The sequence below is a fragment of the Ursus americanus genome, chromosome 23 (assembly GCF_024610735.1).
Source record: "Ursus americanus isolate L20-20 chromosome 23, mUrsAme1.1.p, whole genome shotgun sequence".
NCBI lineage: Eukaryota > Metazoa > Chordata > Mammalia > Carnivora > Ursidae > Ursus > Ursus americanus.
Window position 1 is genome coordinate 43182162 of NC_142149.1, and position 13376 is coordinate 43195537.

At 56.2% G+C, this 13376-nt stretch overlaps 1 protein-coding gene across 1 annotated transcript in view; it reads left to right on the forward strand.

The window, feature by feature from the left end:
* Positions 1 to 13124, forward strand: part of RPH3AL (rabphilin 3A like (without C2 domains)) — a 114522-nt gene extending 101398 nt beyond the window's left edge. The window contains 4 exon segments of the mRNA XM_087854669.1: positions 7890 to 8003; positions 10139 to 10254; positions 10256 to 10285; positions 11909 to 13124. Of these exon segments, the coding sequence (XP_087710795.1) occupies positions 7890 to 8003; positions 10139 to 10254; positions 10256 to 10285; positions 11909 to 12133 (485 nt within the window). The 3' untranslated portion in view covers positions 12134 to 13124.
* Positions 13125 to 13376: the final 252 nt, after the last annotated feature.

The following is a 13376-nucleotide window of genomic DNA, read 5'->3' on the forward strand; positions in this document are numbered from 1 at the left end:
AGCCCACCACCCGGCCTTTGCCTTTCCTGTTCTCTATCAGGGATACAAGGCACGCGCTGGCCCCAGCATTTCTATCCCAGTGTTTTTGTCTAAGTTATGCCCGTTTTTAAATTCCACCTCTTCCAAGAAGCCCTCCCTGACTTCCCTTCACCCTGAATACTCTCTCCCTCCTCCTGAGAGTATCATTTCTCTCTGGAGGAAGCTGTTCTTATCTTCCGGCCATCTACCTCCCGTTCTATCTGGAGCTCCTCCAGCAAGGGCAGGACTACAGGATTTCAGTGCTGGCGACCACATCATATTGATTTGAGGATTTGTCTTCATTACCCAGCGCCTCCTGGCTGTCTGTGAGCCCAAAGGAGGGAGTTAATTAAAATCAATGGTGAAGGAGTGAACAAGCACAGGAAACGCTCCACTCCCCAACTCTCAGCTCCCAGCCTGGTCTCTGCTGTCCCTGCTCACGTGCCTGGCGGCAGCCCGGAAAAAAGACCAAGGAAGAAGGCCTCCCTGGGTGCCACACGCCCACCCTGCCCTCTGAGGTGGTCCTGTGATATGTCCACCTCACTGATGAGGAAGCGAGGCTCAGGCTGTCCAGCAGCTGGCCCGCGAAGGTCACCCAGATCTCCTGACTCCGGGGTCCGAGGGAGGGAGGCATGCTCTGCCCCTCTCTGGCTTCCCAGGATCCACCCCTGTGAGGACAGTTTCCTCTGGCCTTGAGGTCACCCATCTCCTTGTCCAGGCCCTAGTTTCCCAAACAAAGGCAGAACCTGTTCCCTGGCCTGGCCTTGGGTTTGAAAGAGCAGGCTCTGTGGGATCAGGGCATCAGCCCCGCCCAGGGCCCACTCACCCCGTGTCTGTGACAACCAGCCTCTGACCACCCCTCCCCCCATCTGTCTGTCCCTGGCTCAGGCTGAGGCCACCAGCAGCTTGGCTCGTCCCACTTGAGTGTCCTTCACGGGGGAGGAGGAGGCTGTGAGGAGGTGCTTGCTGGGTCCACCCTTTCTGGAGACGGCGCTGGCTTGCCACCATCTTGCTGACCACCGTCCAGTCCTGCTGTCTCTGTTCCCTGCTGTGTCCTCTCCTGGGGAGGTTTTTCCAGAAAGCAGTCAGGTGTTTACTGAGTGCCTGCTTGACCCAAAGCTCGGTGCTGGGGGCCGAGGAAAGTAGCCAGATGCAGATTGAGATGGGGCCCTGACCTCACGTGGTTCCTGGTACAGTTGGGGAAATCAAGGCAGGCATTGATAGGAAAAGAAACTCAATGCTGGGCGGTGGCTGAGGGTCAGAAGAGCCGCCCCAGCAGTCGTGGGGAGAGCAAGGAAGGGCCTGTCTCCCATCTCTCCTTCCCCTGGGGCTGGAGACACTTTTCAGTAGAGGCACAATTTAGGTGGATTCTTGGAGGATGAACCGGAATTGAATTTTTAAAAATATTTATAAGCCTGCATAGCTTTTTGAACTTACAATGCCTTTTGTCCTACTCGATCTTATTTCCTTGGGGTTGCTCTTGTCTGTTTCACAGATGAGAAGATTGAGGCTCAAGGAGATGAAAGTCTTTGCCCAGGATTGTCCAAGGCAGGGCCAGGACTCAAGCCCGGATGTGGGGAGGGATCCAGAAGCCTCTCACGTCGCAGCACCTGCCTCTGGGGCGAAAGGCCCAGAGAAAAACCCAGAAAGGGCGTGTTAGGGAGACAGGGAAGGAGCTGGCCCACCTGGAGGGGAGGACTCCCGAGGGAGCAGAGCGCGTAGGGTGAGGCCAGACTGTGGGGTGCCCCGCCTGCTAGGAGGGGAGGAAAGAGCAGAGGTCTCACTAGGAGCTAGGCCTGGGCTCAGATCCCAGTTCAGCCTGCAGATGGCCCCTGAGGCCATCTCGTGCCTCCAGCACAACCTAGGAATCCACGCCCCCCAGAGAAGGCGAGCCCACCCCTGTGAGGTCGGCTCAGGCACCAAATGCCACGACTCCAGATGCCAGTCCTACACCACGCCGTGTGGGCCGGGAGTTCAGAAAGAGCCCCTCAAGCAAAAAGCTCCTCCCCTGTGCCAGGCACCGCCTGTGTTTCTGTGCGAATGCTCCCAGCAACCCAGAAAAGGACCCAACGGAGCCAGTGCTGGCCCGGGAGCCACCGGGAACCCCTTCACCACCCCGTACCTCCCCCCTGCAACCAGCAAACAGAGCCCCAGACTTGGGAGGCATCTCAGGGGGATTTCAGGCTGCAGGCCTCACCCTCCTCGCGAGTGAGACAGCCCTCGCCTGTCCCGGTGGGGACAGTTCTGCCACTGCCCTCTGCAGCCTGGTAGGCAGGGTAAGGCTAATTGGGGATGTCTATGCATTCCCCAGGGCCTTATCATCTTCCCTTTACATTAAAAAAAAATTATTTTGTTTTTAGTATGCAAAATTTTCCACCATCTGCTTTGCCTTGGCAGAATGTTTGCTGAAAATATCTCTCTTCCTCTCTAATTCCCATCGTTTCTGGGGGCTCTGGAAGCCTCCAAGTGGAGCAGCAGCAGCTCACAAGTGCCTCCCAGGCTCACGGGCTGTCCTGTGCCAGCAGGCGGATGTGGTAGCCCAGAAGTCACATCTCCCCACGCTCAGCCAGAGAGGGACCCTGGGCTCTCTCCACTGATGAAACAGAGCCAACCCAACCGAGTAGCTGCCCAGGTTGGTCTCTTTATGTGTGATAAAGCCCTGAGAGATGCCCAGGGTCACAAAGAGAGGTGGTGGCAGAGAAGAGCCAGGAACTAGGTCCCCCCAGACCCCAGTGCAGTGCTTTGAGGTCAAGTGGCCAGCATCCTGCCTGTCGCCTGGACCATCCCAGGCAAGGTGTTTTCACAGGACAGCAGCGGCTACACGTGTCCTTTGAGGCAGTCAGGAAAGACTTTCCAAAAGGGAAGACTCCCCCCCCCCTTCATGTACCAAAACTCTGAGTTTCCATGGTGACAGTCAAATTGCAAATCCATCTAAGAGTAAGCCAGGGGAAAAAAAAAAAAGCTGGCCTATCCCCAAAGATGTGGGCATGGCTGGCGCTGGGGCTAGCCGCTGCTGAGGATGAGAGGTGAGCAGAGTGGGGCAGCCCTTCTGGGGCACAACGGGAAAATCTCAGAGATGCCAGCTCCCCATGCAAGGGGTCCCAGGTCTCAGGCCACTGGGGCGGGGGACGCCTTCCCTCCTCCCTGCCTTCTGGCAGAGCCCAGGTGAGTCCATTTGGTGACTCCTCCTTCTTGGGAAGATGAGTGGGACAGTCTTCTCCCTAGTGTTTTCCCATCTTCAATCTGAAAAATCAGGCGTGGGCTGAATACAAGCACTCATCGCCAAGCCATCCTAGACTGTCTTGGGGGAATTAGAAGGGAAAAATCAGCCTTCAGACACACAGAGTGTTTTGTTGAGGATGGAAGAGCAAGGGCCAAAAGATTTATGAGCCTAAAAGCTTCTTTAATAGACCTGGAAGATTTACGATCACAGCTGCTGTGCGGCGAGAAAGGTGGCAATCGACAATCGAATGGCAAATTAGCCAAGATTTGGGTTTTATGGTGACAGTCGGAGGGGGAGGAAGAAGCAGAACTTCTTCCCTTGCTGCTGAAGGAATGTTTGGATAAATGGTGTTTGCACTGGGTTCTGCCGAGGGACATTCTCAGCAGTGTCTTCTTGGTGTGTTTCTTTCCCACTGACAGTAAATGCCAAGGCCAGGTGTGGACACTGTCGGCTCCTTTCGGTTTCTTTCTTTCAAGTAGAGTTTATTACAGTGGATTAGAGTGGGGTTGGGTTTGCACTACAGAGAGCTCTAAGCCGAGGCCTGGCCCCAGCTCAGAGTCCCAGACACAATGAGCAGAGCCACTCCAGCAAGGGAGGTGCTGCCGAAGGGGATGAGTCGTGGCCGGTTCTCCGCCCTGTGACACCTTTGTGAGCGGAGTTGTCATCTGGAGCTGTCCCCCCTTCCCATGGTTGTGGGCGTTTGGCGTCTGTAAAAGGAGACAAAGAACAAGTCAACCACCTAACTTGCCTAACTTGGGGAGGGCTTATTTTTTTCTAGAACTTGCACAACGTAGGCACATGGGGACTAGGCAGCATGGTGCCCGAACACGGCCTCCAAGGTTGGGATGCTTGGGACAATACTCGCCCCTCACAACAAAAGCTAATCTCCCAGTGCAACACTGCACAGTCTTCTTAAAATTTCGGCTCACTCTGGGACCCGCGTGCCCCAGCACTGCGCGTGGATGACAGATGACGGGCCAGGGAGGAGGGTGAAGGAGCAGGATAAATGAGCTTGCTACCGTAACCTGAGTCCCCAGGGCACCCTCTCCCATCGTTTCCTTTGGAGCTCTTGGTATTTTTTGCACCCTTGGTCACCTACACAGTAGCGCCCAAGGACCCAGGCGTTGTTTCAACACTGAGCTGCCTGTCCCCCACCCCCACTCCTCCTGCCCCAGCCCCAGCCCCGCCCCCCTCTGGCGCCAGAATTATGAAGATCCTGCATATTGAAGGAACACGAACATAGGGGAGATGGAGCAGTCCAAGTCAGGAAGAAGGACTACATTAGGCGTAAACGTCTCAGGGGACTCCGGGGAAGCCGATTGGAGGTCAGTCCCAGCTCTCCTCAGGGACTCCCTCTGCTTAACAGGCTGCCGGACCCCTGCTGCGGGGGGTGCACCCCCGTCCCTGATTTCTTCGCAGCTGCCCCAAGGGAGACCCGGGGAGCTGCTCACTGCCTCCTGCCCACCTCCCACTCCTTTCCTGGGAGGACCCCCAGGGTTGGTGCTTAGTCACCGAGTGAGTCAAAACTACGTAAATGCTTATAAAACCAGCACCTGTGAGGTCCAGTCGGTGGAGTCATGCTCAAAGAAACCCCGTCTGGGACCTGCAAAGCAATTGCAAAATAAATCAGGCCTTTGCACTTCTCAAATACTACGAAGGGGCACATGGACCAGAGCCCCTCGGAATCCCCAGCCCCTATCGATTCTACATCACAAAAGCCCACAAAGCCAAAGCAGAACTCCTTCTTGTGAAGGCCAGGAGGGAAAGAGAGCAGAAAAGGCAAGATCCTTGAGCAGCTAAAGGAAGGAAAAGCTGGGAACAATCACATTAACATCACTCTTGCCCCACCCATGTGGGTCAGGCTGTGCAGGAGAAGACTACCAGCCTCATTCGTGGTGCCCTTTGGCCCCTGCTCCCCAGGAACGCGGCATTCTGCTGGGAGAAACCCCGTGCACACACACACACACACACACGCACGCACACACACACACACACACACACACACACACACACCTCTGAAAGCAGAGAGCGGCTGTAGCAGAAGGCACGGGGCATTCAGCCAGCCAGGCACGAGTGATAGGGAAGGCTCCCTGGAGGAGGTGGTGTCCCAAAGGAGCCAGGAGAGGGGCGCCTGGCTGGCTCAGTCGGTATAGCGTGTGACTCTTGACCTCGGGGTTGTGAGTTCGAGTCCCACACTGGGAGTAGAGATTACTAAAAAAATAAATCAATAAACAAAAAGGAGCCAGGAGAAGAGCCATGGGCAGGGCATTCTGGGCAGTAGGAAGTGAGGTAGGTAGGTAGGAGGTACTGACCAGCAATTTGGTAAGAACACAGACGTGGGGAGAAGCCTGGGTGAGATTGTGCAGGATGGGGGCGCCTGGGTGGCTTGGTCGGTTAAGTGTCTGCCTTCGGCTCAGGTCCTGAGATCAAGCCCCACATCGGGCTCCCTCTCCTTCTCCCTCTGCTTCTCCCCAGCTCGTGCTCACTCTCTCTCTCTCTCTTGCTCACTCTCTCTTTCTCAAAGAAATAAAAGATTTTTTTACAAAGGGTAGGCTAGGATTTGCATGGTAGCTGGAGCATTGTCTTCCGTGCAGAGAGAGGGGCCCACGGCTGGGGCCCAGGTGGGAAGCTATTGAAGGCGTCCAGACTGGAGACACTGAGGTCTTGAGCTAAGCAGGGGCTGCAACTGTGGTTGGAGAACATTTAGGAGGATGTGGCAGAATGTGGGGCTGGGGGAGAGAGAAGAGCCAGGCAGTCACCGGGGCTTCTTCCCGAAGTGCCTACTGTGTACCAGACACTCTGCTGTGGAAGCCTGGGGTGGAGAATCTCCTAGAGCTGGAATGGTTGGCCGGCTCCATCCCTCTGGTTGCCAAGTTCTGTGACCTGTGACCCTTTGCTGAAAGGTGACACTGGCTGAAGGCACAAAGGCTGTCCAGAAGGCCCTGGATCCAGGTAGAAGTTCCATGGCCTAGGTCCTGCCCCTGCTGCTCCCGTACCGCAATGGATTTCCCTGCCTGACCAGGCTCTCCTTCCTGCAGGGTGCTGATGCTGGCTTGGGATCGTCCTCTGCACCCTGCCGCGCAGGGAGCCTGGCCCAACCCGTGAGACCTCTTAGCTACCCTTGGCATAGACTGATTTGATTTCCGATCTCGTCTCCCACCACACGGGTCCCTGGGGCACAGGCCTGATGGGCAGTAGTGCTGTCTGGGCACCTGGCACCGTGCCGGGCAGAGTGCCCGACCTCTCCTCCCCCGCTCCAGACCCGGCATTTTGCACTCCCCGGCAAGGCACACTCACACCCCGTCCGCCGAGTCAGTCCCCTGTGAGAGCTGCTTCCCTGTGATCCCAGACCTTCCTGCGCTCTTGTACTCGGTATTAGAATGACATCACTTAATTAAATGTTACGTAAACTGATGAAAAGAGCCAGGAAAGACAGAGTTGTTTCATTAAAACCTGGACTTCCGAAAGACTTGAGAGAAACTACTTGCTTAAAAAAGCTATTGATTCAGGTGTGGGCAGGACAACCGTAAAAAGCAAGACAAAGACAGGGAAAAGCAGAGAAAGATCCTGCAGTCATCCCGCTTTGCTCCCGTCTTCAAGCTGTGCTCCAGTCTGGAGACACTCCTGAGGGTCCCAGGCGCCGCAATACGGACGCAGCTCGGGCGTGAAAGACCCTGTGGGCCCGATCTCAAAGCAGCACCCTAGCCCTCCATGAAAACATGGGTGAATGGATGTGCATTTCTATGCTTGACATTACAGCAGACTGTTTCGTCTATGAGTACACCCTGCATTATGACTCGCACTACTGATTAACCGGCCGAGTATGGTCCCATGTAGTCCAGAAAAGAAGATCCCTACCACAGCGGGTGTTCACCGGGAGAGCTGCCTCTCCCCCCTCTCCTGGGACTCCAGCCCCATCAGCCCGGCTCCCTTGGGCGTTCACAAGGCCCCACTGCGCATTACTGAGTGAACTGGGACGAGCGCCCAGGACTGCCAGCTCCCAGTTCATTTCTTCCAGTAAAACCAGAGTGATTGCAGGCACGGGGTGTAGAGCCGGTCTGCCGGGGTGATAACCCCAGCCCTCCCACTTACCACCTTGGCCAAGTGCTTTGGGTTCCTCACCTGTACAATGAGCGCAACCCTGTCTTCCAGGGTTGTTCTGAACCTTCAGCGAGCTAGCATATGTCAAGTGCCTGGAGTGCTTTCTAAGGGTTGGCGAGGACAGGAAATTTTGTTACAAGCATAGATGTTGTGCCTCATTACAACGTAAAACAGCATTGCCTCGCGCCCTAAGCATTGCCAGGTGCAAGCCTCAGAGCAGTCGTGTACGTGCCCAAGGGGATAATCGGCTCCTGCCACAGCAAGAGGCTTCTGAGTCTGCCACTGGGATGGGGTCACACTTGGTGGGGGGTAAGCCCGAGTCCCAGCCTTCTCACACCAGCACTCGCCTCTTCGGCTGGCAGAAAGGAGTGCTCTGCCATCCCCCTCCCCAGGCCACTGTTTCTGTGTCCCAAACACAAGGACCGGCTGTGGTTCCAGGCCACTTTGTCCAGGCGGAGGGGAGGCCTGCCCCAGGCCTTCTGTCCGCTGTGCCTGCCGGTAGTGACCGGTAGGGGTAACCTTCTGTGCTGGTGTCTGTTCTCTGCAGTGGTCTCCAGTGACAGTGACAGTGACTCGGATCTCAGCTCCTCTAGCCTGGAGGACAGACTGCTTCTGACGGGCATCAGGGAGCCCAAAGGTGCCAAGCCCTGCGGGGAAGCCGGTAAGCAGAGCAAGGACGCTGCTTGTTCCTGAGCCCCCGGTGCAGACGGCGTGGCCGCTTCCTCAGGTCGTGGCTGCCCAGCTGGGGTCTACGGAGCTGTTCTCAACCGGGGAGGACAAGGGGGCCTGGGGCTGGGATGACCAGGAGCTAAGCATTAGCACCACTGCAGAGCAGGACAGAAGGGAGGCCCAGATGGCTGTGCAGGGGTAGAAGAAGGAGGGCAGGTCTGGTGCACCTGCCCGCACACCTGGAGTGCCTCCCCAGGCTCCCTGGGAGCATTGCCTGGATGAGATTTTGTCTCATGAGTGAGAGCTGTGAACGTCAGGTACGAAGCTCCGGGGCTAGCTCAGCTCTGCCGTGAGACCACGGTGGGCCCTGAACACCCTCTGTCTCCCTCCGTTTAGCACACATGGGGTGGGGCAGGTGGTCCCCAAAGTGTCTTCTGAGTTTGACCTCTCCGAGCTCTCCTCTGTGACCTTGTCATATGAAAGAGAGTTAACGGGGCCTTGAGGCTGGTGCAGAGAAGGCCTGGGGGCACACTTTTCTTGCCTTTAAACACACCAAGGGCCCTCCTGGGAAAAGGACCAAGTCACTCAGAGTTTAGAACTGGGGTTCTCCAGAGGTTAGAACTGGGGTATTTGAAAGACATTTCAGGGAGGCTGATTTTAGCACGGAACAGAGAGCTTTATAGTAACTGTCCCAGACTGGAAGGACATGCCTCGGGGTGCTGTCCTGGGACCAAGGCGGGGTGTCTGCCAGAGCTGATACGGAAGAATTCCCGGTGGGGATGGCAGTTCAGGCTAGGTCAGAGACGGCAAATGCCTGGCACACGCACTGCCTCTCCCACTCCGGTGCCCATGGCAGACATGACTAGTTGATCGCAGTACGCTCCCACTGAGCCTGACATGGCCTCAGAATCCTCCTCAGCAGTTTTCCAAGTGGTGTCGGTATCAGTAGGTGGAGACCACACCAGAGATGATGCTGGTTTCTGCACTACAGGGTCTCCCGGGCTCTCAGGCTAGAGATTCTCTCTTAGAAACGTGTAAAGGAAGCTTACCAGCCAGCCCTGGTTTCCGGGGCAGCATTACACCCCTCCCCACACCCCGCCCCTCACATAGCTCTTGAACCCTCCCTCACACCAGCTCTCACCTGTGACCACGGGGCCTGGGAGATAGGAAGAGGGGGAGTACAGTATTACAGGCCCCGCCTCTGCACTCTTGGCTCGGCAAGGTAACAGCCATACCTGAGGGAAGATTCCTTAGTTAATAAAGGCACCAACTAATAACCCCATTGGGGGGCGCCTGGGGGGCTCAGTCAGTTGGGCGTCTGCCTTCAGCTCAGGTCATGATCTCAGGGTCCTGGAATCGAGTCCTGCATCGGGCTCCCTACTCAGCAGGGAGTCTGTTTCTCCCTCTCCCTTTGTCCCTCCCCCCCACACACTTGTGCTCTCTGTCTCTCTTGCATATGCTCTCTCTCTCTCAAAAAATTAATAAAATCTTTAATAATAATAATAATTGGGAGGCCCCTGGCTGGCTCAGTCCGTAGAACATGTGACTCTTGATCTCAGGGTCAAGTTCAAGCCCCACGATAGTATAGAGACTACCTAAATAAACGAACAAACTTAAAAACAATCGCATTGGGTTAATGACTATATACACCCTTCCCCCTCACTCCATGAAGGCAGAAAAAACTCCTGCTCATCGCCTGTTTTCATGTTGGCGACTTGTTCCTTACTGAACCCTCGTGAGGGCCTATTTATATATCCGGGACCAGTCAGCATTGGTCAGAGGATAGGATCTCACCAGAACATGGCAACCATGTGGGGGCAGCAGGTAAGGGGCTCTGAGCAGACAATCCCACAGGTACCTACCACAGTTCCAAATGAGAAGATTTTATTTTTTTATCTATCTATTTATTTATTTTTAAGTAGACCACGTTCAGCATGGAGCCCACCGTGGGGCTTGAACTCACGACTGTGAGAACGAGACCTGAGCTGAGATCAAGAGTCAGACGCTCAACTGACTGAGCCACCCAGACGCCCCCAAAATGAGAAGATGTTAGATGAGCTCCTTATCAGCTGAGATCATTCCTGTCTCAGTTCAAGGTCCAAAGAGCCCATGCATGGTCTCTTGCAGGTGGGAGCGTGGAGTCCCCCAAGATGGGCCCCACCCGCCGGCCCAGCCACCTCTCGGGGAGCCAGAGCAGCCTGGCCAGTGAGACCGGGACGGGCTCTGCAGACCCGCAGCTGGGCACCCCACCCTGGCCAGACCCAAAGAGCCCCGGTGAGTACCAAGCAGCTCCTTCCAACCCACCGCCCCCCCCCTTCTGCCTCCCGATGGTCCTCCTCCCTCACTCGATCCGCCCAAACTGGAGAGTGCTGGGTGAGGTTCGCAGTTCTCTGTTTATTGAGCGCTGTGCCGGGCACTGGGGGATCTGAGGTAAGCCAGACCCCACCCCTGCCTGCAGTGAACAGAGAGAGGGACCCCAGATAATCATGGGAACCACCCCATCCATTCTTAGCAGTCCTAACAATGGTTCTTACCAACCCGAGCTCTGTGAACCGCGTCAGCTCTCAAAGCACTCTCCCGTCTCCACAGTAGCCTTAGTAAGTCCTGTTTCAAGGCACCTGCTGTGCGCCAGGCCACCCAGCCCTCACCCAGACCTCACTCAGCGGAGAATTCCGGACCCCTGGAGCTGGCGGCATGGAGCCTCGCCTGCCCTCGCACCTCTCAGGGCCCCTTGCATTCTATTGGAGTGGTAGACGGGAAGCTTCCTAACCCCCCCCCCCCCACCGCCCCCGGTGGGTGCGGAAACCAAGGGCCCGAACCCAAGCTCCACCCTGCTGTGCCCACTGTCCCTACCTGGCCAACTTGGGAACATCATGCAGTGGGGGCGGGCAGGGTGAGGTTCCTCAGTTCTGCCCCAAGTCTCCTTCCAGAAAGAAGCCCCGGCTGGACTTGGCCCCTCTGGGCCAGAATCCCCGTGGGCACACGGCGCACGCGCAATCAGCACAGCCGCTGACCTCCCCAGCGGCGGGCGGGAGTCTGTGTGTGCTGGCAGCCCCCCACCGTCCTCCCTCCTCCCCTTTCTCCTGCCTCGATGGTGCCAAGAAGCTACAGGGCAGGGAGCAGCCACAGGTGGGCAGGTCTCTGCGAGAGGGAGGCCCCGTGGCCGTGGCTGTGGAGCAGACCCTCTCCCCTCCTTCTGGCCTCCTGAAGTCCCCCACAGAGGACAGCCTGGAATCCACCACGTTTTAATCCCGGCCCTGCCAGACCATCACAGTCAACCACATGAAACTGCCTTTTTATAGGCCAAAAATAGTTAACTGTTGACATCAATATGACTGAACCTAATATTTGATCTCTCTGCACCCCGTTCCGTTATTGCTAAAGTGGGGATCACATTGTATTCCTCGTGGGGCTGGGGGGAGGGGGAAGTGCAACATTCTGGTGGAGTGCCCACCCTAAGTAGGTCTTCAGCAAATACCCGGTGACGGGAGAGGCCGTGTGGCCCGGGGCATATAAGGGGCCCCAGGGCATATGAAGGAAGCTGAGGGAAGTTTTATATTCCCATGCCATTTGCTCTTCCTGGTGTCTAAGATGGCCCGTGTTCCTTACCCCGTTTCTACACACACACTGAAGCACAAGGAGGAGATGCTTTGGTAGTAGTGGTGCGGCGGAACGGGCAGAGCTCCGCCAGAGCGCAGCTGCCCCCCTGCCTGGGGCCCGAGCCCCCCTCCTCCCCGGCGGACCCCTGTTTAGTGGCAGAAAGGGAAGCTGCTTCAGGTGTGGTCTGTTCCAGCAAGGAGCCCGCCTTCCCTGCTGTCACCGAAGGTCAGGCTGTCACTGGGGAGGGACTCGCCTCTGCTCACCGTCTAGTGACCTTTCTTTCCCTCTGCCCTAAAGGCAAAAGGCACACCTGGGCAGTTCCCCGCTGCTGACACGGCCTCCGAAGGCCCCGTCTGCCCGCCCTGGCAGAGACACATTTGGTGCATGGAGCAGACTTTCCAGTGGAAAAGCTCGAGAGAGAAAGCAAGCTGGGAGGGTCTGGTGAGCAGTCTGGAGCCCTCAGCTGGCCAGCCCTGTTGGGACGTGACCTCTGACTCAACAAACCAGTGTTTGGGGGGCTGAGTCTCCTTCCCCCCACTCAGTGCCTTTCTGCCCCCTTCTCTCCTGGGAGCCCCCCCCCCACTCCTACCACAGCCGTCCCACTCAGCCGTGACCTTTATTTATTGTCCTTCCCCTGCCCCCTCCCCCAGTCCACCTCCAAGTTCACTTTAAGTTTGCTCTCGTTGGGTTGGGCCCGAAAGGCCTGCGGACCCACCCTGTGGGGCCCTCCCATATGCACTGCAGTGTCAGAGGGCACTGGGCTGGGCTTTCTCCATATTTGTATTAACGGAATAAGAACCCAGCCCTGAACATTGCCCTTCGAAGCTGAGCTTGGCCCCTAGAGATGAGCGGTGGGTCCTAGAGTGTGTGGGATGAGAGGCTCGCCCACCCTTCCCTTTGCCGAGGGCTCTGGAGCTGGGAGCAGCATCCTGCCTTTGCTCGAGACCAGCTCAGGAGCTGCTGTTGAAACCTGGCCCTGGCTTGGGTTTCTTGGCACCGCCCTGATGGCCTCCCCAGGTTCTGCTCAGCCTCTCCCCAGCCTGTGGATCCGGGAAAGGCTCTGGTGGGTACTGTGAACTCACTCATTGAAGAGCAGCCTTCCGCTGCGTCCCCAGCTGGGGTGCAAGGCTCCCCTAAGCCCGTAATTCACTTCTCTTCAGTAGGTTCAGTTTGGCATGAAAATTAATTAATTCAGAGTGTGAGCAAATGCTTCTGGAAAACCCTTCCCTGAAGACAGAGATTGCGTGAGAGAGAGAGAAAGAGAGAGAGAGAGAGAGAGAGAGAGTGTGTGTGTGTATGTGTGTGTGTTGGTATTGGTGTCCGCATCGCTCCGTCCTGCCACTCTCCCACTGCCCCTCACATCTGGTCCTTGAAGGGCCTGCTCTCTAGGCTCTCAGGCCCCCACCATTAGCATTTTTGCCCTTGCCACTGGCAGATGATGAAAAGACTGACTGTTTCCCTGTGACAAGTTATGCTTCAGAATTGTAACAATAAAGATTAGAATTTGCATTGAGCCAGTGTGTTGATCCAGAGACCACAGTCACTTGTGTTTCTGAGATGCATCGGTAGAGAAATGGGTGGGAAAGAATGTAGTATGTTGATCGCCGGAGCATTCCCTAAGCCACAGTGAGAGAAACGAGCCCAATCTCTGTGTGGTAGGGCTCGCGAACCTCGTGTTGAATGGAAAAACAATGCTTAGGAAAATTTAAGAATACGTATAAATAACCAGAATGAGTTGTATGAACTTCCATGCACAGATGTGAAA